Source organism: Lepidothrix coronata, unplaced genomic scaffold, assembly GCF_001604755.1.
Source record: "Lepidothrix coronata isolate B3197 unplaced genomic scaffold, Lepidothrix_coronata-1.0 Scaffold4, whole genome shotgun sequence".
In the NCBI taxonomy this organism is placed as follows: Eukaryota; Metazoa; Chordata; class Aves; order Passeriformes; family Pipridae; genus Lepidothrix; species Lepidothrix coronata.
In genome coordinates, this window is record NW_016690184.1 from 5,767,267 (window position 1) to 5,794,366 (window position 27,100).

General features: G+C 35.6%; 1 protein-coding gene and 1 long non-coding RNA gene across 5 annotated transcripts in view; one reads left to right on the forward strand and one right to left on the reverse strand.

The window, feature by feature from the left end:
* The window catches only part of MYO6 (myosin VI), a 107,642-nt gene that overhangs the window by 35,177 nt on the left and 45,365 nt on the right, over positions 1 to 27,100 (forward strand). For all 4 annotated transcript variants that reach the window (XM_017825734.1, XM_017825742.1, XM_017825750.1 and 1 more), the window contains exons 3-12: positions 1,007 to 1,076; positions 5,657 to 5,730; positions 7,718 to 7,847; positions 8,860 to 8,965; positions 10,809 to 10,864; positions 13,027 to 13,124; positions 14,822 to 14,986; positions 20,329 to 20,409; positions 23,047 to 23,227; positions 25,810 to 25,954. In XM_017825734.1, the coding sequence (XP_017681223.1) occupies positions 1,007 to 1,076; positions 5,657 to 5,730; positions 7,718 to 7,847; positions 8,860 to 8,965; positions 10,809 to 10,864; positions 13,027 to 13,124; positions 14,822 to 14,986; positions 20,329 to 20,409; positions 23,047 to 23,227; positions 25,810 to 25,954 (1,106 nt within the window). The remainder of the gene's footprint in view (positions 1 to 1,006; positions 1,077 to 5,656; positions 5,731 to 7,717; positions 7,848 to 8,859; positions 8,966 to 10,808; positions 10,865 to 13,026; positions 13,125 to 14,821; positions 14,987 to 20,328; positions 20,410 to 23,046; positions 23,228 to 25,809; positions 25,955 to 27,100) is intronic.
* Positions 8,785 to 25,897, reverse strand: LOC108502639. Its single transcript, XR_001876539.1, has 3 exons — positions 25,536 to 25,897; positions 24,683 to 24,773; positions 8,785 to 8,931 (listed from the first exon to the last, which is right to left on the reverse strand). It is a non-coding gene; the product is annotated as an uncharacterized LOC108502639 (long non-coding RNA).

The following is a 27,100-nucleotide window of genomic DNA, read 5'->3' on the forward strand; positions in this document are numbered from 1 at the left end:
CTGAGTACAGTGTTAAACAAGCAAACATGTTTGTTTGTTTATTAAATTCATTCCTTAGATCCCGTTGGTTGCCTTTTCAAGTATAAGACTAGACTTCTTGTCTCCATTTCCACGGGGAAAGGAGCCTCTGCCTGCAGCGGCATGGCAGCTGTCATGTTTAATTGGCACAACAGGGGTTTTGTTCATTCATAGCTAGTGCAAACGAGCTATTACTACAGTAAACAGAAAAGTATAATTAAAAATCTCCCTTGTACAATAGGTATTTTTTGTGCAGATGCTGTAATGCATATGTGCTGGGATGTTTTTCCTTCCTTTTTACAACAATATAAATTATGATTTCTAGAGAGGAAAGAAGAAACAAAGTTGCTTTTGTTATGAATTTTTGCAGTTGGATGTGAACACTTGATAAATGGCTGTTTTGTAAAACTGGAATACAGGGGTTGAAGGAAGGTCTTGTTTTACTTTAGTATTGATTTATTGAATTAAAACCACCAGCAAACAACAACCAAAGCTACAGTATTCGGTGTTACAGAGGATGTTATGTATCGAACATTTATATTTTAAGTAGGAATATTGTCAAACAGAGTATGATAATGACAGCACAGTCCTTTGACTGAACTAATAATTTGGATTTTGTTCCTTCTTTGAAAAACTGAGGAAGGTGTGTGTTATTTACAGTGTTGTTCCCTTTGCAGTACTTTTTTAGTCTCTTTTTTTTTATTGCACATTATTACATGCAAATTTTGATACGAGGATCAAATATTATTGCAATAAAATGTGTATTGCAGTGACTTCATTTTTATAATGTCATGTAGTAATATAAATGCAGCAGCTTTTGTCTCCACCTAGTAACTTCGTAAAATTTCCGTTCCTGAAGTATAAAGCTGGCAACTTAATTTTAAATCATGCACAATTACAGTGCACTGACTTGTATCATTGCATGCGATATCTTTGAACTATATTTGTATTTTATTTTCTGACAATGTTAATGTTTCTCATCTAACAGACCTTCCAGGCTGCTATCAATCAAGTGTTTCCTGCAGAGGAGGATAGCAAAAAGGATGTAGAAGATAATTGTAAGTTATGAATTTAAAAATAAATTATTTATTTATTTGAAAAAAAAATCTGCAATGAAGAGAATATTGTTTCCTTACAAACTTCCTGTTGCTTCCTTGTAGTCTTTGCTTGAATTTATGTATGACCTTTACTAGTCCTTTAAACTTCTTAAAGTAAACCTATTTTAAATATAATTTATTGTGCTTTTTAATTTTCGGTTGAACAGTTTAGAGGAACGGATAGTCACATTATTCCCATATACAACTGTTATTTGACTTCAGAAATACTGCATTCAGATTATGGGTCTAACAATTTTTTATAGTGTGGCAAAAGACTTAGTTGCTTTATCAGCAGCTGTATAGTACAGCATTTTCCTGCATGTAAGACATTTCTCAGATAGCATTCCTGTGGAAGTACAGGTAATGGAAAATAAACTTTAAAATAACCTTCCCAAAACTGGAGACAGGAATGTGGACCTATCAGGACCACTGGGAAAGAAAATAGTTGAACTGGATACAGGAGTACTGGTGGAGAAGGAGTTTTGAGGTGAACTTGTGTAATAAAATTCACTGTTAATGTGCAGGGCTTTTATTTCATTCAATATTTTACAGTTAGGTGTAAGAGAACTTGAAACAAATATTTTGTTGCTACTGCTGCTCTGCAAATCACAGAGCCTCTACTGTCTTGAATATCTGATGCGGGCAAATCTCTTTAACATTCCCTGTAGTACTTGGTGAAAATACTGGTGACTTCATAAATAGTGAGCAAAAGTATCTTCTATTGTTCTTCATTTAAAATAGAGGCTAGGAGTCTGAAAGTTGTTTAGGTGACGTAACACCAATTCCTGTCTTGGAATAGGGTTTAGTATTTATATCCCATGGCAGGAAATACAGCTGTTACAGCTGCTCCATAAGGAACAAAAAGATGAGATCTGAGTCTTATGATCTGACTGAGGTGGTGCAGTATTGTTATAATTAGAACCAAGCTGGTAGCCTTGATTTCAGTTGCTTATATTTTTGCAAAGAGGATGTGGGTTGAAATTTTTCAAAGTTGGTGTCTGTATTCTCTGCACTTAATGATTGTTAGGGAAATGCATTTAACCTGTGCATCTGTCACAATGATTTTACTGAGGTGTCTTGGCACGTCAGTGTCATAGTCAGGGAATCAAAATTTGGAATGAGATTATGGAAATAATTTGAGATTGCATCAGAACACTGTTCAATTAAATTAGTCAGAGAAAATGTCTTCTTTGGCTTACCAAGTAAAAGATAAAACTTAAAAATACTTTTTTCCAGTAATCCTGTCTGAATCAAACATTATTTTGACTTTTTAAACGTATTTTCACTTGGTGCTCACTAGTTGAGGTTTACCTGCAGGATGCGTGAATCCCAAGTTCATTTTCCTTCTGTCAGAGAGCACTTGTGTTGAGTGTTATTGATCTTTAAGAAAAAAACCATACTGAGTGCTCGTAATACTGTTCCAAAAAATCCTGAAAGACTAGTTAATAATATGCTTATCATTCCAAGCTATACTTTTAGGAACTAATCTGCTGACGTATTGCTTTTTTGCACCCTTAGTCTTCCATGTGCCAAATGCACTAGCTGCAAGAGACACCTTTCTTACTATCAAGCCCATCCTTAAATGAGAATTTTTAGTAAATATTGGAAACAGTACAGAGACAACACATTTACTTCCTTTTTTTGCGATTCACATTCCTCTTTGGATCCCCCCAAGCCCCACTCATACATGTTACCATATGTGGAATTTCTTTTAATAGCCAAGAAAAAGATTAATTTCTTTTAAACTTCTGGAGTGAAAAAAAATGAAGGGGGACAGGGTATTGGATAAGACTCTTAAGAAAAACCCCAGTTCTCTATATGCAGAGCCTTGCAATTACTTGATAAAATAATTTTCCATACAAACCCTGACTCACTGTGTGTGCCAGGAGAGCCAGTCTGAGTAAATTTGACATTGATATTTCCTAGCTTTTAGCGCTTCACTTCACTTATGTGAACTTAGTGTGTGTGTATAAGTAAATATATGGGCAACTGAATGCACATATGTACACTGGCTATATTTAGGCATGAGCCATGTGAATATTCAGAATTCTCTCTCTTTCTCCTGATGACTTCCTTTGCCTCTGGATATGGATGCCTCTTTTAAAGGATTTATTCTAGAGAAGCATTTCAAAGTTGCTGTAATAAGCCCTAGTTTGCATGTCTTGAGCGGAGGTGGTGACATTCCCTCTGGGAGCAAGCTCCCATTTGCTCCCTGAGTCTGCAGGTATAACTGCTTTAACAAGGACTTGTAAAGAGAGTACTGGGGCACAATGAAATCTGGGTTCCTTTGCTGTTCAGATAAGCATGCTAATAAAAAGTTGATGATTAACTGATCACTGCAAACCCTGGGAGGTTATTATGAAGACACACAGTCAAGGGAGTCAATGCAGAATTGTTTCTCACCTCAGTACTGAGAATCCGAATGGCTTAATTTTGAAATTTGCTAGTTTTTTAAAACCCTGTTTCCTTCCAGGCAATACAGGGGGAGAGAAGGAAACTTTAACTTACATTAGAGCAAACCGGAGTTTCTGTTTCTGGCCCATTTCCTTCTAATGTCTCTTCCTCTTGGGATGATCTCATTAAAAGAGGTGAAGGCAGACCTGCGATTTGTGGTCCCAGAACCATTTTCTCAGCCATGTGAACTGAGTGTGCCTGGGGAGGGGAGGACTAGTCCTGCTGTGCAGTGCTGGGTGTCTGCACTTGATTGATGCACCTACCAGAGACTGTGGGGTTGTGTGGGAATGTGTGTCTGCTGTGGTGGCAAGGGAAAAGCCATGGTGATGGGGGCCACCCTCCTGCTTCATGAAGGAATTGTGCACAGGCATGATTTAAAGGCTGTTGTAATCCAGAGGAAGAGTTTGCTTAGTGTAAAGCTAAAGCGTGCCCTGTGTGCCTCTGCCAACACAGGAATGTGAGTGCATGGGATTTTGTGGAGGAAGATGGTTTCTTCTGACCAGTCCAGAAGTGGCAAGGTCCTTTGAGAATCGTGAATGATTCCAGGCATTTGAAGCAAAGCTGTATTTGGTCATGTAAGGGAAGGAAGGGCTCAGTGGAGCTAAGCAAGCCAAAGGGAGGCTGCAAACGGCTGGTGAACCTGACTTTACTTCAGGCATCCTTGTGTAGGTGGCTGCACAGCTTGACTTTAGGTCAATGAACTGGTAGCCCTTAAACGTTTGTGTAAATAAGTTGGAATAATTTTTTTTTTCTGCTGAAGCCCTTGAGAAAGGGCATCAGTTCAACTTCAAACAACTTTGTTGGTCATTATAGATGAGAGGTGTGTATGTAACCCTTGTGTAACATACAGGGTAGAAGTTACTATTACAGATTCACAGAATCAATGATGTTGGAAAAGACCTCTGAGACTGAGTCCAAGCTATGACCTAACACCACCATGTCAACTTGACCATGGCACTAAGTGCCACCTCCAGTCTTTCCTTAAAAAGAAGAGACATTACAGGACAGTGCTTACTCCATCCACAGTATTCAGATGTATACAACTTTTAAAGTGGTGCTAATACTGTTAAGTTTATGAGTATGTCAGTCAGTCAGTTGTAACTAGACAAAACAGTGTTGTGCATTTGAAGTTTAAGCAGCAAGATAAAAAGAGTTGCACATATTTGAAAATGGAGACTGTGTAATGAGCAGTGACCTCAGATGGTTTAGGGATAATGTTTTTAACAGTGTTACAATGGGAAGTGGAAATTACCTCTATAATTAAGGCATCTGACACTTTTGAGTGCTTTATAGCTGAAAACAAGAACCAGCTTTGCTGGAATGTAAACCTGTATGGTCTGAAGCTTTCTGTGGATGGTCACTTGCTGCCTAGAGCCACCACCTTATATATATTTTATGTATATTTTAGCAGTTAGTTCAGGTGTTTTCTGTTAAAGAACAAAGGAGAAAAATAAAGCTAAGGTTTGGTGTGTCAGCATTTTTTTCCCCTAACAGTTTCTCTGAGAAGGCCTAGTACTAACAAAATTCAGAATTGAAGCAGGGAAGGTGGGGTTGGTGCCTGCTGTTGCAATGATGGCTGCTGCTGCCTCCAGACAGTGTTTCCCAATTAGATGTTTATATCCATCAATCCCCAGAGCTAGCTGTTATTCTAAAGGTCAGCTGGGTGGCAGTACCCTGGGGGACACTGTGGCTGAGACTTGAGAAGGGAGCTGGAAGGAAGGACAGTCATTGCTAGGGATTTTGGTAGGCACCAGTTTCTGTGCTTAGAGGCCAGCATGGAGTGAGATGCACAGTGTTTGACTGACAGGCTGGTGAAAGGAGCTTATGCTGAGCAGAGCCTGTGTTGAGGCTCCTGCAGTATGGCTCTTTGTTCTGCAACTTTCAGTATGGTAAAGAGCAGGTCTGTGGTTTTTAAAGTGTATGTTGAGTCAGCAGTTTTGCCTCAAGACATGCAAGGAAATGATAGGATTAAACTGTAACCAAAGAGAGGGGAAGTAAAATTCTCCTTAATCTTAAAATTTAGGTTTTTGTTGTACATGAAGGTACTCCTGAGCTCTTAATGGTATGTGACTGTCTTTTACTTGCAGGTTCCCTGATGTATTTAAATGAGGCCACTCTCCTTCACAATATCAAAGTTCGGTACAGTAAGGACAGAATTTACGTAAGTATTATATGTCATGAGAACCAGTCTAATATAGATGTCCTTTCAAACATTCAACAAGTGTTTCCAATTCTGGTTTTTTTCCTGTAACAGAACTGCTAACATGGAAATGTTGAAGTTGTAGGCCTTTTTTTGCACCTTTTTTTCCCTTATGTTATACTTTGCTTGAGATCAGAATCATATTAATCACAATAATGCTAGCTAATTTTTACCAGGCAGAGCAATACATTTTTTTCTACATGACTGTTCATGTGCAACCATAGCACTGCTTTGTATCACAAAGCTCTGTTCCTACAGGTACCTTACTTCACTGTTAGCAAAGATGGTTTCCTTTCTTCATTATTTTTGAACGAAGCAAACAGGTGCTGTCTTTGACACCTCCTAGCTCAGATGTCCATCTTAATCTTTTATATTGCTATCAAATTGCCTAATTGTACTTAATGAATTCTGACTAAATTACATTTTGTCCTTGCCATCTGCCCGGACATTGACAGCTGTGAAACAGAAGATAAGAGTTTTCCTTCTTTCTTATTTTTTTGTCTAATAGAAAGCTGGCTAGGGGTAATACAAAACAGTTCTACGTGTTTTTTAAGTGTCTGTGTTAAAATAATCAACTTTTAGCATACTGCTGTAAAATTAATCTAGTTAAACCCTTTTATATAAATATAAAAAGAAAGTATAGCTGTTTTCTTCTGCTGCAGTTGATTTACATAGCTATAAATTTTTTATGTCCCAAGATCAAGCCCTGGTTTTAAAATAAATAAATAAAAAAGGCCATTTGAATGCTGTTCTGGGAAAATAATCCTTAAAAAACCCTAACCAAACAATAAACCTCCGAGGAGGTAAAATTCTGAATCTGAACTGATTATGAGGTAGGATAGTATTTCAGTTCATAAAGCTGTTCTGCATTGTAAACAAGTACTACTAATATGTTATTCAGAGTGGGTGTATTTTCTGGAGGGGGAAAAAAAGTTGACTTTTTGTTTTTCCGGTTTATATTTTAACTCCCCTATAAACAGTTTTCTGTCTTTTTAAATCCTGGTTAACAGCATTTCTCTTGTTATTAAAAGGAAAGTTAATATTAGTACCTGCAGCTCTCGAAGAAAAGTTTTCCTGCAGTGAAATAAGTGCTAAAAATAGAAACATCTAAAAAACAGTGATTCAACCTATCACAATAGTGTCCAAATTTCAGTTGCCTAGTGATATTTCAGTAACAACAAAGCAAATAAGTTATTCAGGCTGAAAGTTTATCTCATTTTCTTTAGATCTTTTGCTGCATATATGCTTTTATCTTTGATTCTGACCTCTCTTCTTCCCTGTATGTAATCTGGCCGTTATAACAAAGCTATGAAAGTTTTTTTCAGAAAAAACTTTTCTTCAGTCTTCCTTATCCCGTGGAAAGGTAAAAAGCAGCCTTCATTTGAGATTCTTCTCAAATTCCTTCTCTGTGAGAGAACATTTGCATTCTGTATTTCTCTCTGTGGAAGCAGCTATAGCTAATTTTCTCACAGCTGAATGCTTTTATTGCCTGCTTGAGTGCATTCCCAGGCAGTTCTTCCTGCTGAGTTGCTTCCATTAGATATTTTAAAGTGATCCTCCTCGCTGGAGGACAGTGCATTATGCTGTCCACGAGCTTAGTTTATTCACTTTTGAGGAGGAGGTTTTGGAGTCCTGTCCTTGATCCAGTAACGCAGACAATAGGAAATAATTTAAAAGGAGGTTAGAAGAAAGGTCAGATTCAGGACATACTCCATAGCTTGGTGGTTAGCAAATTTTCCCAAGAGAATGTCACAGAAGTCATGAGAAGATAATAAAAGGAACTCTAAAAATATGTCCTGTCTTGTATCTGCATTTACTGGAGAGAATCATAAATGCAACTGTTATACTTAGGCTGTAGTCTCCAATAGTAATAGTTGTTGTTAAAAGTGCTGTTAACCACTTGCTTGGACACTGGCTAATAGTTTCATGTTAATTGTTTTCTTCACAGACCTATGTAGCCAACATTCTTATTGCAGTGAATCCATACTTTGATATACCTAAGTTTTATTCTTCAGATACTATTAAAAAGTACCAGGGTAGATCGCTTGGAACATTGCCACCACATGTTTTTGCCATTGGTATGTATTGAACCTGTATTTGTCTTTTAAAAACAAACACTGAATATGTCACAGTTACTTATAAATTTCCACCTCTAACAGTAATTAATTTATTTTGATGTATTATAAAATAAACCCACTAATTGCAAGTCTTCTCATCTTCAATACGCAGTTTGAAGAACTTGGAAATAAGCAACCATGACAACCCTTTTATGATTATTCTGCACCTCCAGTGTTTCAAGTCTAAGCAGTTTAATTTCAACCATTTAGAAAAAAAAAGCTCTAAAAAAGAAATAAAGAAATTCAGATTTTGCAAGTGAAAAATGGTTTAATAATGATTGGCACTGTCTTTCAGTGTAGTGATTTTCTTTGCCTTTTATTATGTTGCCAGAGCACATACACTGTTTCTTTTTATATGTTTCTGTTACAGATGGAAAATACATTGAAATGTTATTTATGGGATAAATCCAATTTCAGCCACTTTTTGAAATAAAAAAAAATAATTGGAAACTGTAATTAAGATTTGACTTGTTAAAAGCCTTCTCATTGTTTTGCATTTTGTTTTGTAATCAAAAGTATAAATAGCTGGGAGTTTAGTACCTGTTGCATAGCAAGAAATTGATGTTTTTCCAAGTTTCATTGTCTCAGATGTTACTTGTTGCAAAGTACTGAAACTGAAAGTTTCCCTTTGAAAAACATACTAAAGCCACATTGGTTACTATTTTGTAAATACATTTAATTCAAGAGATGTAGTTATAGGTGGTTGGTTTGGTTTTGTTTTGTCCTGGATATAGTTGAGTAGGTCTTTGTTTTCAGGCCTTTGAGTTCTTACTTGTTGGGTTGGAAGATGAACAACTATACTATAAATTAAACAGAAACAGATTTTAATGAATTTTAATGCATTTAATTGTAAAGATTTACTTTTTATTCCTAAAAATGTTACATTTTGATTTTTGCATTGTAGCTCAACTTTACCCTTGCAATTCTGCTGAATATTAGTATGTGTCATGTTTAATGTATTCTTCTTTTTAAGCTGATAAAGCATTCCGTGACATGAAAGTGCTCAAGATGAGTCAGTCCATCATAGTCTCTGGAGAATCAGGAGCTGGCAAGACAGAAAACACTAAATTTGTTCTGAGGTTTGTGCATTTGGACCAAAGTTATTATGTGAATCTCTTGTGTTGATGCATTTGGTTGACATACAGAGCAAATGGTAATCAGTAGGTTTAAGACACAATTCAGTAAGATATGTATTAGCTTCCACATGCACTTTATTACAAGAAATTAATTGAATTAAACTTAAGTGCTGACATGATGATACGTGGAAATAGCTACATACTTACAGAAACCTTAACTCACTTGTAGTGACATCATGTAGTTATTATGGTTTATGATGCAGGCATTTTAGTATTGCACATCTGGTGTTGTGGTAGATAAAAAAACATAACTAGACATTTTAACTGTATCTTGCAAGACACTGTTGGTTTTGCCATAAATGTGCATTTCTCTGTTTTCCTGCCTTAGTTTTTTTTTTTAGTTTGCTTGTGTATCCAGGGTTTTTAACTGTAATATACTTCACCCTAGTTTACTGAATAAGACTGAACAATGGGATTTATTTATTTGTTAATGTTTATATATGAGCAATACTAAGTCAAGCATTTTAAACTCTATGGAAGCCATATTGCTGATGTATATCAGTCTTGCTTCCACTTACTGGCATTATACTTTAAGTGCTTTTATCCCTCTGGAACAGTGTAACTGGAGAGCTCCTTAAATACACCTATATCATAGGTGACTCAATTACGCAGGGAAGCACAGTGCGGGCAGTGTGAATACACTCCCTCACCCCACCTTGTCCTTGTTTCCTTCTATAAATCTTTAATGCCATTTTTCCTGACATCATGTATTTTCTAGTATTTATATAGAGTTATTATCTTCCACATCCTAGGAATTGTCCCAACTGTCTGTCTGCCTGTCATACTGCTCTTCTCTGCCCTTGTGCAGTCTTTCACAGATAGTTGTAAGAATTACTGCAGGGTGCTGGTAATGATTCTCACAGGGGACATCCCAACTTTGGTCCTGCTAAGAGTGAAAAAAAGTCTGGCACTGGGAGAATATTTCTTGAGGAATGCTCTTAAAGGAAGTTGTTCCTCTGCTTCTCAGCAAAGGAAGTTATGATCACACAACAAGCAACATTGCTGTTGCTTCTCCCCACCGCCCGCCCCCATAGAGTCCATGTACAAAACATAATTGAGTTTTAAGAGTTGGATGATTTTACCCTTGCATAATCAGAACATAAAATGTACTAATACAGCTCAGTTAGTGTTTCTAAAATTTTTTTGGAAGGCCCTATTTTCAGTATCTGTTTTTAGCTTGTCCCAGATATACCTGTGAATTTCTAGAAAGCGTGCCCTAAGCACAAGGAGAAAAAAAAAAAAAGGCTGGAGCTTTAGAGCAAATATGTTGTGAATTTATTTAAAATCATTTCTTCAGTTGCTAAATTGAATCTTGCCTTAATTATGCACCTGCAATTTCCTATCTTCACCATCTCCATGTGGGGTTTTTATTAACACTGATAATTATGAACACAGAAACTGTATTCATGGAAACAATCTTAAATTTGGGAAATAGACATGAAACCTTATGTGTTTACTAAGATTTATTAAGAAATACAGATAGTAGAGTAATAGTTTGATTATGTTTGTATAAAACTGTAATTTCCATATACATGTCTAAAAGAAATTTCTAACGGGTCTTGGAATATTGAAAAAAACCTGAAGTGTGCAAGAATATTTTTGTTTTACCAAAAAAGAAAAGTTAAACTGCATTTATTTTAAAATGTATAGGTATTTGGAACTTACTCAGTATGCTTTCCCTATAGTAAATGGTTAGTAAGTATGGTGCATAGCCATGCTTAACCCTGTTTAATTGAGGTAATCTGACATGAGATAAATGATACCAATTTTTTTTCTTACTTTACAGGTATTTAACAGAATCTTATGGTAGTGGCCAGGATATTGATGACAGAATTGTAGAAGGTATTGAAGTTTCTTTCATTTAACTCAAAGTTCCAACACTTATATTTTTTTCAGAAGTGTGAGTCAACAGCAACTGAATAAAAGCTAGGATATAAGTACTGTCAGACTTTCTAGGGCATAATTTATCGGTAGTTGACCTTCATCCTAGATTCTGAAAAAATATTTTTTTATTCGTGTTTCACTTTATTTTTGTTTACTGTAGTATCACACAGTCCTTGATCCAGAAAATGAGTGTGTGTTTGAATTGAACTTTACACATTATGTACCCAAGATTGGATTTTAAACTGCATATAATCTGCAAGGACAAAATTATGTTTTCATGACTATCTGTTATTACTAGGAAAGTGCAATTCCTCCTAATCACCATAAAGTTCTCAAAGTCAGATAAAACAGGGAAGTTCTTTTAAATTATAATTCAGGGTCATTTTTCTGTTACATCTTTTTTTGTCAGAAATCACATAATTCAGATTAGCTCTTTGATTGCATCTGTCTTTATAATCGACTTCCAAAACAGGTCAGAGGAGACTGTGTTGATCATTTAGATGAGCCTCTTTAATGTTGCATGCACTTCCTAATTGAACAAAAAATAAGTTTTTGAGAAAATACAAACATCTCTAAAACAAGCAACCAACCTAATATTGCCTCATATATCAGTTTTAGTCTTCTATAGCATATAATGAATTTATTTTGAAATTTCCTGACTCTTTTTCTTTAAAAATTTGTTCACCTTTTCTTTTGCTTTAAATTTTTCTGTTTTCTGTTGTTCAAGAGAAGTACTGCAGGCTTTAATCTCTTGTTGACATCGGTTTGCTTAAAGCAGTTCCTTAGTGAAATCCACTGTGTGCTAAAGGAACTCAGAAAGTGGTCAGGAGCTGGATAATGCCCGACGCAAATTAATTGGTACTTGTAGGTATTCCTCGAAGAGTTTGGGTTTTTTTAGTCTAAACCAGCATCTGATGCATGAATTCTGAAGTTTTTTGGGCACAAGTTTAACGACCATGCTTATTGCATATGTGTTAATAGAGAACATTTAACCTAGCTGAAAGACCCTTGCAATATGTTTTTCTTTAAAAGTTAATATTACATAAAATGCCTGAATAGTTATCAAAGATCTCTTAAGAAGTCAGATTTGTATTTTCATAAGCTTTAAGTTAAAAACAGAGAAAATCTAGCCAAAACAAAAATGTTAATTCTTATGTCCTACTAAATTATGCCATATCATCCATACTTTATCCAAGCATTGATGTTATTCCTTCATTCTTTAATTGTTGCAGGAGCAGATATGTAGGTGGTTGTCAGTGGAGTTTTAAATCTGAGTTCCTGCTTGCTTAGTTTCCAATGCATATTTTTAGCTAGAAGCCTTAAAATATCTTTTAGATATTTTTAATGGCTTATTGTTAGTGAGATTCAGTCAACTGTTTTTTTTTGATCTTCAAAGCTAGTAAAATGCAGTCTTTCAGAGGCCTTTGTTTCATAACTACTAAGCATTTTCAAACAGATTAAGTGGTGCATGATATTTGTGTTCATATATATATATATATGTGCGTTAGACTGCTTGCTGCCATTCTTTCTGTATGGGCTTTAACGTGCTTGAAATTAGCAGCCAGTAAAAAATATAAAATCACTCAATCACTTAACTGACCTAATTTGAAAGGGCAGTTTGAAGTAGTTTTTGAAATCAACACACTTGTCTAATTTTTTTTTTTAATTCCCTAATCAATCTAATACATTGCATGCATGACATTTAAGTGGCATTTTTGTCTGTGGGATAAGTGGGTAGTTTAGATTTTATGAATAATAACTAACTAGGAAGTGTCAAATTGTGTGTTGTCTCATATAGTTTATGTATTAGTTATTTACCGACTTGTATAGGACAGCATAGCGGAATAATTTTTGGCATTTGTCTCTGAATTTCTTATAGTATTGATTAAAATACTTTGCAGTGTTATGTGATATCTAAGGACCTAGTTTTATGTTCTACCACAATATATCTAGTACAATCTATAGAATTGATTATTCCTAATAAGTAATATTTTCCCTTTAATTTTCAAACCTTATTCCCCATAAGTTCACTGAATAATTGGTAAGTGTTTGTTCTCTCTTTCTTTTTGGTAGTTTATTCATCAGATTCTAACACTACGAAAATTAATTTTTTTAAACAGCAAATCCCCTATTAGAAGCCTTTGGAAATGCAAAGACTGTTCGCAACAACAACAGCAGTCGTTTTGGGAAATTTGTTGAAATCCACTTCAATGAAAAGGTACTGGGAGCTTGTTACAGAACAACCAGTGATTATTTTTTGTCATAAAAGGGAAACGCTAGACTGGCAGAAGGCTGAATAGACTTATTAATCTTGCAGCAAATAGCTACTGTCCTACTTTACAGATGTGATTTGTATTCTGTCACCTTGAAAGGAAAACCAGAGGCACACAGTACTGTGTCATTACTGGAAAGCAGTAGGAAAACTACTTCCACCCACGAAAGATTAAAAATTAGTCCCTTCATTGCAAAAAGGCATATACAAAGAATAACTCACATACATTCCTTTAGTACACAAATAAGTGTGAGTTGCATATTACATATAAAGTATTTTAGCTTTAAATGAATTGTTGATTTTTTTTTAATGTATTTTTATGAAATGTTAGGACCTCACATAGTAACATGTATGTGACAGAAGTCAAGGAATTGTTTTTTGACAGAAATACTGTGTAATTTAAGAAAAATTTTCTTTGTTTGGGTGTAGTTTTGTTTGGGTAGTGTATGTATTGCACAATTAAGGATGACTGTATGTCTGTCCAGTACGTCCAAGTTGAAGACTTTTATTGATGATCTCTGTAGAGATTCTGTACATGCCTCCTCCTCTTTCTGACTGAGGACAGAGGAACTGAAAGAATTTGTTCTTTTCCTGCAGAATTTAAGCTTATTATCTGGTCTTGAGCTTGCAGTCTTTTCCTAAGTTTTCATACTTGGTTTTGTAACTAAACTTCAGATCTTTGGCTAATAGTTTAGATAGTAAACTAAATTCCTTTCTAGGTAGAGGGACTTTATCTGTTGGTCCAGTTCATGTTAATAAGCTTGTGGAAAGGATCCAGATTTCTACTTGAAATGATGCATTCATGATCTGTCAACTTACCTGTCAACACTTACATGGTCTTTCAGATTAATTGCTTTAGCTGAAGCAAACAGCACTCAGTATCTTCAGAAATTGCTTAAAAAATTGTTTCAGTTTTCCACTGCAAGATCAGCCTGTTTACTTGAGCCCCTGTTTTACTTTGTGGTCACCTTATTAGGTCTGATTTCTCAAAGCAATGTGAGTACAAACCAAGACCTCGTGAATGACTGAATAACCATACTCAAATTTGTCAGTCAGTAAACCCTTCTTAGTTGCTGTAATGACCATTAAGTTTAGGAATTTCCTTTCTATTAAGATTTCTCTAGCCACAGGGAATTTTATCATAGGCCAGATAACAAATGGCTTTCAAAATCTGTGTTCCATCTCAGAAAAGAAGTGTAAGTTTTGGGAAATAATGTTCTTTCATAATTGGTTCACCTAAGATGTTGTCCAGATATGTATTCTATAAATTTAACCATTCCTTCTCTTTTACAAGTGTCTCATTGAAAAGCAATTAGAGAAGGTTGTAATAGCACTGCCATCCAAAAAGTGAAAGGATTGCTGTAGCAATGCTCTTTGCAGCAACTACTGGAATTCTGCTAAGGATTTCTGCTTTTTAGGGTGCAGCAGATCTTTGTTTTAAGAGTGTATATGTACCCAATACATGAGCTGAGGGAAGTTACAGTAAAGGCAATGGTTTCTTTTCTAATCTTACTATGTATTAGGTGTAGGGATATTTTAAAATTCTTTGGACCAGTGTGATCAGACAAACGTAAATTGAAAAACTGAATCTCAAATAATCCAAAAAATATTCAGATAATCAGAAAAATATTTCTTCTTCCTAGAACTCGGTGGTTGGTGGATTTGTATCACACTACCTTCTGGAGAAATCTAGGATCTGTGTGCAAGGCAAAGAAGAGAGGAATTATCATATCTTTTACAGGCTTTGTGCTGGTGCTCCAGAAGACATTAGGGAAAAACTATATCTAAGCTCTCCTGACAACTTTAGGGTGAGTATCAGAATCAGCATTTGTAAAGCTTCTAATATCGTTATACGTGGATTTTTCATATGGATCATACTAAAATCTCTATGTATTATCTTGAACAGACTCATTGCTATTACAAAAATTATATTTTTTTTTTTGTCAAATAAAGCTGCCTGACTTTTTTCCTTACTGGAAGAATTCCTATGCTTTTTCTCTGTGTCATAAAATTGAGGAATCTTTGCTTTTCCAGAACATGTACTGTTGCATACCCAGCTGCTAGTAATGATGTTATGGACTCTTCTAGAGGTATAACGTGTGAATTTCTTGATTGTGATCTAACTGTTCTGTGGGTAATCTATATTTTAAGTCCTAAAAACTGCATTTATTTCTTCCTATCCCAACCATGCATTTAGGAAGACATAGGTGGTGTTCCACAGTTCTCTCTCTTAAATGTTTTCATCATGCTTGCCACCAAGGATCAGACCACAGCGAAAGATGGTTGTATTTCTCTATTACAGTCTGTATGCTTTCACAACATTTGTCTTTTCTACACTGTTCCACCNTGCATCATCATCATACTTTGTCCTTTATGGTCACTCCACGTTACAGGATAAGACTCATCAGTCCCTTTCAGTTGAAATCTTTCTACAACCTGTTACTGGTCGAATCACTCAAGCAATGGTGAAGCTAACAGAATGCAAATAAAACCAGTACTTCATACAATACTCTGAAGTATACCTAAATGAAAGTGACCTTAAACAGAAGGGAATGACTTTGTGCATACTTCTTTAAAAATGTTAGGTTAATGTTCAGTGGCAGGAAGAAAGCACAGTAAAATTTTAGGAGTTGTTAGGAAATGAAGAGAGAATGAAATAGTGAGTTACAGCGATATACATCCATATTTCTAAATAACATACACAGTTTTGTCATCCCAACTCAGAAAAGAACAGTAAAAGCCCTGGCTGGAGCAGAGGATGTGGTTGGATAATATGGGCCTTTTAATTCAATCCAGTCTGCCTGTTCTTGTGACTTCTGATTTGTTTACTGTCTTCCCTTCTTCCCTCCATGCTTTACTTTTAGGGGTTTTGCCTTTTCTGAGATTATAGGTTTTCTCCTGATTAACCCTGATTCTGTGTTGGCTTTCTCTCCTACCATTAATTTCTTGCATTCTTTTCCTCCCATTTTTCACTACTTTATTATTATTATTTTTTACTGCTGCACTTTAACTTTTAACTTTTTCCTCCAACTTTTCTTCTTTCTTCTCCCCTTCTCTTTGTTCAGATTTCACTTGTTTTTAGTCATGATAGACAAATAACGTGGTTTCCTCTTGCTTTCTTTCCCTACTTGTCAGTTTTTCCTCTCTTTTGTTTTTTGTTTGCCTGAGTGACTTCCAACCACGTCCCTTATTTTAATATTATATTTTAATTTCGCAGTATGTTACATTTCGATTATTGCAGGGTTTTTTTCCTTGAGAAAAGAACATTATTGAATGCTTTTCCAACAAGCGTAGCTTTACTGATATAGCTGTTTCTCATCATTCCCCTGATTATGCCTTCTTTTTCCTTCCAAAGCAAGCTTCTGCCGTCCCTTTCAGGGTCCTTCCAAGCCTATTCACATCTTATACTCTCATCACCAATTTTGCTAAGAAGGTGAAAACTCTTGCCTTCAGTCACTCATTCCTGCTATTTAATTACATTTAAATGAATCATTAGGTTTTTGTTTGGTTTTGGTTTTTTTTTCCTTCTGACAATCACACCTGAACTATCTACTTGAAATATCTATAAATATCACCATGTGCTTTGCTGACTTGCATTGAAAAGAATGATAATTGGTAAATCAAATCCTACTGGTCAGTTGTTTGGTTGTGTTGTGTCATTTATCTCCATCTCTTACCGTTTCTTGCCTTATGCTTGGCTTGGAATGTCATGAAAGCAGAATTTTGTGTATTTCTAAAATACACAGACCAAATCCCTTGGGTTTGGAAGGGTTTTGTAACACAACATGGAATTACAAGGACATAAGCTAAATGACTGTCATCTTTTTAGACATCTTTGATCTTAAACGAGAAGCACTGCTAACAAAGAAATATGTTAGCATGTAGATTGTTTTCTTTGATGATGTATCTTCCTACTTGGATTTCTAAATAAAACTTGGACTGTGCTTATCTATTACTTTTCCTAATATCTTTTGTACTCATTTTCATCAGAATTCAAAGAGTGCTAGAACCTTAAAATATACAAAGTTCCTACTAGCTTTGTGCAAAGTGGGGGTTGCATAGGCGAGACCTGACTTAAAGCACTCACTGTGGGGAAGGTGGGTGTACCCTGGTGACCAAACAAGTTGCTGCTGCAACACTGATCATTTGTACTGTGGCATCAAGGTGATCTTGCTCTGTAAAAGCCATGGCAGTATTTTAGGACAGCTTCCTTACTTTCTCAAGGCGTTCCTAGGAGCCTTCGTAGAGCTTACATTATTTCTTTAACTATTCAGTTTGTATCTTCTTCTGTTTTATCTATCCGTACTCAGTTGTGTGATGGAAACTTGATCCGATGCTTATTAGGAAAGAACTGCTTCCATTCTCTAGAAGGAAAGTTTTTCTTTTGAAACGCCCAATGAACACAATACTTAAAAACAGCCAACACCTCTTATTTTTGTATAATATGGAGCTAGTTTTCAAAATTTTCTTCTCTACTGCGCAATTATTCTGCACAGTATTCTCTTGTATGTTTTAAAGCTAAAATCTTGAACAAATTTTCAAATATGTATTTTTATTGCGCAGCCACTTTTCCATTAAAACTTAGGAAGTTAATAGATTTTTATTTCTGGAACTGCATATGCTCACTACACACTCTTGGGGATTTTTTAAAATCAAAAGTTCTGCTCATGAGAGCCCCCAGGGTTGCAGATGTCAAGGTCAGAATTATATATAACCTTTTTAAAATCAGGCTGGTGCAGTGCAGCACTGAACAGCCTGAGTTCTTTTACAGAAGATGCTTACTTGCATATTTCATTTATAAAGAGTTTACAGTCACACCATCTTTATCACACCGTGACGTTTTTCTTTTTTTACCTCTACTAAGGTTGCAGCAGGCACTTTAATTTCCATTAAGAATATTTATTGCTTTACCATAAATTAGTATTTTAATCCTGGCATGTGAAAGATCCATTCTGCTTATTAAATGAAAAAATTTTACCACTGTTTTTTCTCCCCCTTAAAGTAGATTAATTAAAAAAACCCTTAGGATAATTTTCATCTTTGTATGTATGTAAATTAATATAAATATACTTAAAGCTTATTAGTTGAATTGCACTGAATTCCCATCAAGTATCATTTTATAGGACACTTTTAGGAAAAAAAAACTGTAAAAGGTTAATTTGCTTCCTAAATTTGTATTTCTTTTGTCAATATTATTTTTTATGTCTTCATTCTCATTTGCTGCTTCAGGTTTTGTCATAAAATGGTTTTGAATAAGGATGCTTGTGTCACTTTTTTTTTACCATGTTTTGTTGACTGCATGTTTTCTGGTTCAGAATTCATAGAAGTGCCATCTTTCAATAACAATAATAATAACAACAACAACAGATGGTGATATTATACTAGGCAAGGTTTGATGATTGATCTGTGTTTTCATATTAATGCTATATTTTTAACAAAAAAACCCATTAATTAAAAATTCATACTCTAAAATTGATTATTTAAAAAAACTCATCCCTAAAGTCACAGTTTTGCATTGGCTCTATTGTGCCACTTGTGCCTTTTAGCTTATAAAGTCAGTCCAAATTAGGGCCGGCTTGAATTCTAAGACTCAAGCCTGGTTTCTCTTAAGTACACTGGGTGCTTGTGTTTTAGGTTCCTCTGCAAAAGTTTTCAGAAATTCAAAGTCATGAGGTAACCCTGTGCTGAACATTGTAGATTGAGGTGCCCTAGACTGCACCACATGGCTGTGAAAGTAGAGCTGCACAGTAAATCTGTACCTGGAGTACAGTTCAGCTGAAGCTGAACTTTTTCAGATCTAAATTTCAGGAAGAGAGATCAGATTGCCCTATGTTCGGGTCGCTGAAGTTATAATGGGATGTTGTACTTCATTATAAAAACCCCAAATGAACCAAAGCCCAAGTACAGTGGTATTTAGATGTTCTATATGCTAACCTGAAGCTGTGTATTTGTGTGCTTTTAAAAATATAATTTCTCCCTGATTTAGTATGTAAATTTACTTCAGGTTTTAGCTTTCCAATGAAAGCCATTATCTTGTGATTAAATGTATCCTACATTATTATTGAATACCATGCTGGTTCACATTCTCAGCCAGTCAGATAAGTTTTCACACTCTCTTCTTGAAGATCATGACCTTTTTCACTTCCCATCCCCAGTTTCTGGGATCGTGTTACTAATACTGTAATCTAGGGATATATCATGTTTAAAATATGCTGTGCTTTGCATTCTTATTGGCTGATAAAGAACACTTTTCAAAGCTAACTTTGAACAGTTGTCACTTTGTTTTAATATTAAATTTGTCACGTTTTCTTCTACTGTTAGAAATGCTTTGAAAAATATTTTGAGGTTTTAGAATTTTGCATATAAATTTTAATCAAAGTGTAGAATTGTCTGTGTTCAGCTAGTTGAAAACATCATCTTTGTTCAACCAAAGAGCAAAGAATCAGTTCACTTCCTTTAGACAAAGGGCTCTGTCCAAGCTTTTGGACAGAGTTCTTACATTCAGCTGAACAAATCTGAAAGAAAAAGCTGGCGATCCTGTTTTGCTGAAAAGGGCAGTCATTATCTGAATCTAAATTCACTATGATTTACTGAATAGTAAATCTGAATTTACTGTACAACATGTATATCAGAAGCCAGGTTTTGAATAAGGCTTCTGCTTATAGCATGTTACAAGCTTTTAATATTCTTCAGGTTTTTGAATACATTATATCTCTTGCTACTTCTAGAAATATTTCACTGGTGAGGAAAAAAATTAGTACTTTGGTATTATACATAGGCCAAAAGTTTAATTTCTTTTGTTCCTAATTTTGGTTGTCTTTTATGTAATCCCAGACTCCATTAATAGGTTTAATAGAATCAAACATTAGGAAAATATTGTGTGACTTAACAAAATTAATATCCCAAAAAGTGTCAAAAAGTATTTTAGTTGTCAAAATGAAGAAGCTTTCAATAGAAGTTTGTTACTGTTGTAGTTCTTTGATTTTGTAGATGTAAATAAACACATTTGTAAGGAATGAATTCTGACTACTCACTGTATTGTTTGTATCATATGTTTAAATCAAGCTATGTAGGGCAAGCCTTAAATAAAAGCATACATTTTCCTTACTTCTGTCTTTAAGTATCCACTTCCACTTTTTTATTGTTACAGTATTTAAATCGAGGCTGTACCAGATTTTTCGCTAACAAAGAAACGGACAAACAGATTTTGCAAAATCGCAAGAGTCCTGAGGTATGTTTGTATCTTCAGTTAGTTTATATTATTAACTAATGCAGATAGAGTAGAAAATTATTATACTTTTACAGAATGGAATGAATTTTACACATCTTTATAGGTCTAATGGGTACTGTCAAAGCTGCTCTATTCAGATCTCTGTTTTGGAGTTCAGTCCTAGAAATACATTTTAACATGCATCGTAAAATCCCAAGCGGAACAGTGTATATAAAATGGTTTCCTTTTCATTCTTATAATAAGGTAACACTAAATTATGCAGCTTGTCTTCCGTGGAAAACAAAAATCTATCCAAGACTTTCTGTAATTTTCCTTTTTAAAATCTTACTACTGCTAAGAATAAGTCAGAAGCAATGTTTTTTTCCCAGAGCCATTTTTACTATCTGGAGTTGTGAAGGGATGCTCCAAACTGTTTCAGATATCAGTTATAACTCAACCTCACTTCTAGCATGAATATATTCTCCTCCTTGATACACTTTCATGGTTTTTGTTTTCCCCATGCTGTTAACGGCTAGTTATGTCAGAGCATGGCATTTCCTGGAAGAAAGTGTGAAACTTAAAAACATTTATGTCCTCTTGCTCCATCTCTGTTTATGTTTTTTTAGAACTGGAATTACCAGGATTTTTTAGCATTTAAGCCTTTGAGCTTGTTTACATGAGGATACTAAAGAATTTGTTCTGAATTAATAGTATATATGAATTGGAAGTTCTTTAAACACAGAATTAAACTTCTTCTCTGTTCTCTAATAAAATTTTCTTCTACTCATACCTCAAGAATGAAATTCATTTGTATAGCTGGAAGATATTTCAAATATTAATCAAATCCGTATTTGTGATTCCGTAGCGGGATAAGCTGCATATATTGGCAAAAATACAAAAATAACTTTACTCAAAAGCTTCTTTCCACCAAATCACCACGCCATCTCTTTTACTTTTGATAACTTGGGCTTGAAGCTCATGCCTAGCTATGACACACAGTATAGATACTTCCTTTTCTCAAGTCAGCATTGTTTACTCCTTGATTTCTAGTGGTTGTATGTTGTAACACTGAGCACATAATCCTGATTTCTTTTGCTTAAACGTACGCTATTTTCTATAATCAGGGATGGTGGAGAGTGATTTTACATTACTGTGAGGCAGAAAGCTCATAGCTTATTTTGTTCATGTCAGGCATATAGGCTATGATATGGGTTGGAGATTTTGTCTCAGATTACCCAATTTGCCTTACATGAAGATTTGTAGCGACGCTGGTCAGGTCTTTATGTAGGCATAGAATATCAACATTCACGTACTCTTGCTACTGGGAGATGAACCTGTGCAATCTTCTGTTACTGATATGATTTACAGGCGGGTGTTCTGTCATAAAACTTGTCCTCTGAAGGACTTAATTTGAAATAAGAGAAGACTGACTTTGAAATAAGTGTTGTCTAAACTAAAACATACTTAGAGAATAATTCTGAAAATATATGTAAAACATAAAGTACTGGAACTTTTGATACAATAGTACTTGTATGTTACAGGTATATCAATTTGAAGGCTCATTAGAGGATCAAAGTTCAATGATATTTAAACCTAGTCTAGCCATTTAAACAGGAAATATATTACCTTGTTGAGCTTTTTAAATTGGAAATTTAGTATTTACTCTGTCATTTTATAAAAAATACTAAGATTGTTTATTTTAATAAATTAGCTGGAATAGTTAATTAATACTTCAATTATTTTTGTGTTTTCCTTATCAGGAAGATGAGGTGATCATTTTACATAATTAACATGTAGTTTAATGTTATTGATGTGCCTACATGTTGTGTGAAGTGAATTTTTCAGATGCATGTGGTGTTTTGTTTTGATAAAAATGACGTTAGCTTATTGGACATTAACAAGGCTTCTATTTAGTTAATTATTCTTTTTAGTTGAAAAAAATTTAAAAATAACTGTAAAAACGTAGCTCACTCTGTGCATGTTCAGGTAGTCTCTTGATTGCATGCAGATGTGTTACTATCTACTGTTTAAACTCGTTTATAGTTAAAATAGCTTTCTATGTATATAAATCAGAAAAATTAGCAAAATGTTAAATTGGTATTTCAGAACATAGCTGCTATTCTTCTAACCCATAGACCACTGCAAGTTCTATTTCTTAATTAGCAGCAAATATTAACAAGTACATTTCTCTAAATAATTCTGTTTAGAATAGGGATAACTGACTTGTCCTATGGTCCTTTTCCATGGCCTGTTATTCTGTCATCCTACAAGGACCTCGATCTTCTTTCAACTGCTTGGGATTCGAAGGACTCCTTTGTATAAATGCTTTGATAGCTCTCTTAGCTGAAGTCTCCCTTTCTCCTGCTTGCTATCCCGTGTTCCCTTGTCCTTAGCTGTCACATTCTCCAACTTCTGCTTTCTGAAGATAGTTTGAAGTTTGCTCTGAAATTTAAGTTTGAAGATCGTGCTTCGAAGTATCAACAAGTTAAAATAAATTAGGGTCCTTGCGAAGCCTTTATTACATGAAGAGCTCAAATCTCTTTTTACCTAGTTTGGCATGCTTTTTTATGCTTTTTGTTATGGCTTATTCTTGACTGGAAATATTTGCCTACCTACTTCAAATCGCTTACTAAATTTGTGGTTTATCTTGTTTTATAGTATCTTAAAGAAGGTTCCTTGAAGGATCCACTGTTAGATGATCATGGAGATTTCAACAGAATGTGCACAGCAATGAAAAAGATTGGACTGGATGATGAAGAAAAACTTGATCTTTTTAGAGTAGTGGCTGGTGTCCTTCATCTTGGAAATATTGATTTTGAGGAAGCTGGGAGTACATCAGGTTAGATGAAGCGTAAATTGTTTTCTGTAAAAAGACTGGAAATGTCTCTTGATTAGAGATGTTTCCTTTCCATGTGAATTATGGCTTTAGAAAGCTGCTTTGTGTTCAAGGGTAATTCAGTCTTAATTTACCCCCTTTGGAAGTCAAGTTTACCTACTTGTTTTAAAATTGTACTCCTTAACATGCTCTAAAAGCAAGTAGGCTTTCAATGAAAATGTTCAGTGAAGAGTTTAATATAAAGGAAAGAGACATTCTGTGTCACAAAATCATACTTGTGTTTTAATGATAATTTTAAAGTCCAACTTCTCACTAACCTCATGAAAATATCTTGTAATTAGAAACTATCTGTAGGGAAAGGCATTATGTCCTTTGGCTTCCAAGAATACCATCATGGTAGTATTTTGAGAGGTGAGGAAAAAAAAAGTTACAGCAAAAACTTAGGGCAATATAAACTTCCTAATTTTAAGATGTTACTCACAAGATGAGTTAGTACAGGTGTAGCTGGGACTTAACAGCAGAATGTGCAGGAAAGTGGAGGAAGGAGAATTGATATTTTGAGGATTGTCATTCCTCCCTTACTACTGAAATCAGCCTCTCTAAATTGAGAACTGCTGTCTATATATTCCTGAAGGACTGAAGAAACTCATAGTCTGGATGTACTACAAATACAACTATTGTAGAAGATATAAGCATCTAGGTCTTTACCTTGAGTTCCAAGATACTGGTTCCTCTTGGTCCTGCTTCAAGTATGTATAGCTGTTAGTAAAGTTGTTTGGAAGGGCATACCAAAGAACATTTTAATAGGTGTTTTAAATGAGTTAAATGAGTACTAGCCTCGCAGGTTCACTAGCTCCTGACCCCAAGCACAGAATCACCATGGAACTGTACAGAACATTCTGTTCAGAAGAGATCATGGGAGGTCTCTAATCCCATCAGTTGGGCAAATGCTGAATTCAGACTGGGTATCTTAGGTTTGGCACAGAGCAGGTGTTGTTTTGTTTGGTTTTTTTCCTCATCTCCTTTCCATAGGTTGAATCAGAACCTCCCCAGTGTCAGTTCATGATGTTTCCATCTTTACAAAAATGACTGAAATGAACATGATTAATGTGAATGAATCTGAATGCAGGGGTAGAGAAGGGTAAAGGCTTCTTGGAGTTCAACAGCAAGCTTCTCAGGGAGCTTCCCTGTTTGGGTCTTTTGTGAGTTGGGACTTTGGGGTTGACAAGGTGGAACAGAGTGAAAAAGGTGCAAATGTGAGTGGAGAGGAAGTTTCAGGAGGCAAACAAACAAGAAGAGGAGGAACCACGGATGGTGAGGAAAGTCAGGGTTTAGAAAAGGGAAGGTCACCAGAAAACTTATCTTCTCTGAATGTTGAATTTCAGAGAAATTTTTCTTCTGGAATAAATTATTGAACTTCTGAAATGATCATTGCATTGAGCTTTATTCTGCTCTCACCTTGTATGTGTGTTGACACAGGGTGTGTATTCCAACTGTTCCAGGCAGTATGTCTCTTACCAGAGACCCTCTCAAGTTCTGTTACTGCTTTCTGGGAAACACCAAACAAAAGTTGTTTTCTACAAGTCAGATGGTATTTCAGAGCATCCAAAATTAAGTCACAAAAGCCTTAAACTTTTAAGGACTCCCTTCCTTCCCCCCCCTCCCCCCCCCCTTTAGTGTCATTGTAGAGGAATGGAAAGAATTCAAGTGATGTTTGACTACTCATTTATCCCTTTTGGCCTCTTCACTTACCTGTAGAAATAAATTTTACTGTGAACAAATTCTTACTGCAAAAAAACAGGAAATACATGTAAATATCTGTTAGATTTTCCCTAAGTGTTTTGTGCTCCAGTTGGGAGATCTGTGCTGGCCTAGTCCTGGCACAGAGGGCTGAGGTGCAGAGAGCAAAAGGGAGCACTTCTCTTGGCTGTTTACTTAGGAAGTGTACATACCTTTATCTGAAAAATGCAAATGGCAGGAGTCTGCCATGCCAGGCACTTCTGCTGCATAGCAAGGAGGCCTGGAGGATCACAGGAATATCTAAGTCCAGAAGTTTTAAGTCACTACAACTAGTTTGTAGGTGTTAGCACTTCTGCATTTTGGGATAGTGCTTCCCTATGCGCAGGTTGGTTTTTGAACAGCCTGGACAGTGTTCTAGAAATATAGAATTACGTGCGTAGTTTTTGGCAGGGGGTTGTTTTTGCATTTATTTTGTGGTATTTTCTTGGGTTTTCAAAACTGACTCTTCCCATTTAACTACATGAAGTAATTTCCAGAGGCAAACCTTTAATTCCTTCAAAGCTGACATTACCTTCACTGGTAACATTACATGTTAGTGGACGATGACCAGCAAGGTCAGGTTAGGTAGGATCATCGCTGGCCAGTATCTTCCTTAGAGCTGAGCTGGTGGCTGTTGCCCTGCCGTGCTGCGGTGCGCGGGGTGCGGGTGCTGTGCGGTGCGGGACGCGGGGCGTGTGTCCCTCAGGGGGTGCGGGTGCTGTGCGGTGCGTGACGCGGTGTGTGTGTCCCTCAAGGGGGTGCGGGTGCTGTGCGGTGCGTGACGCGGTGTGTGTGTCTCTCGGCAGGGGGCTGCACGCCGCGGGCGCGGAGCCAGCCGTCGCTGGAGCGCTGCGCCGCCCTGCTGGGCCTCGACCAGGACGACCTGCGCGGGAGCCTCACGACGCGCGTCATGCTCACGACGGCAGGGGGCGCCAAAGGCACGGTCATCAAGTGAGTGCGGCGGGGCCGGGGCGGGCCGGGGGAAATAGATCTTAAATATATTCTCTGTATTAGTACAGGTCTTATATATTATATTACACATATTAATTATTTATGTTTATATTTATATATTATTATTATTTATATTATTATTTATGTTACATATTTATAAATTGTACATTCATATATAATGCTTATAAAATATATCATATATATTCATATACAATCCATATGCAGTCCATATATATATATAAATATATATATATAAAAATTTATATATATATATATAAATATATATATAAATTTTTTTTCATTTTAACCAGTTGATCCAGGTGCACATTTTTATACGCCCAGGCTTGCTTGTTTCATTGTTTTTAGGACGTTGGAGGGGTTTTTTTTAAATTTTACTTGGAAGAGTGGAAGTTGTATAATGTCTGACTAAAAGGGCTTTTTTTTTTTTTTTTTTTTGGTAAATAAAGGCTTTGAGTAAGTCACTATGAGGTTTTATAAAACCTCTCATATGTCAGTGTGGCTAAAGAAGTATAGCAGTCACCCTGTTAAATCCACAGCCTACACAGAAAATTTTTTTTTTTTTTTTTTTTTTTTTTTTGGTAAATAAAGGCTTTGAGTAAGTCACTATGAGGTTTTATAAAACCTCTCATATGTCAGTGTGGCTAAAGAAGTATAGCAGTCACCCTGTTAAATCCACAGCCTACACAGAAAATTTGATATAGTGATAGATTTAACAGATACACTGTCTCAAGGAATGTTAATGCTGTGCCTAAAGTATTTCAGAAGACACTTGAATCTCTCTCGTCATGAGGGCTGCACAGTGCTCCTCTGAACACTGCCCTGTGAAATTAGAGCTGGAATACTTTAATTAGAGGGTACTGTGTCCACCTTTCTGAACATCTGAACAATCAGTGCCCCTGTGTTTGCCACATCTAATTCTTCGGAAATCATGTTTCAGTTTTAAAAAGTCCACTGCAAATGGTAATCCAGAAATAATGCTGCTTCTTGCTGTTGCTGGTAAACAAACATTTTGTCTTGACTGCAAAGTTAAAAATGTTTCTTAAAAGCTTGACTGCAAAGTTAATAATTTTTCACAAATATAAAAAAAATAGTGGAACAGGATAATTTTAATAGAAAATGTTTGGA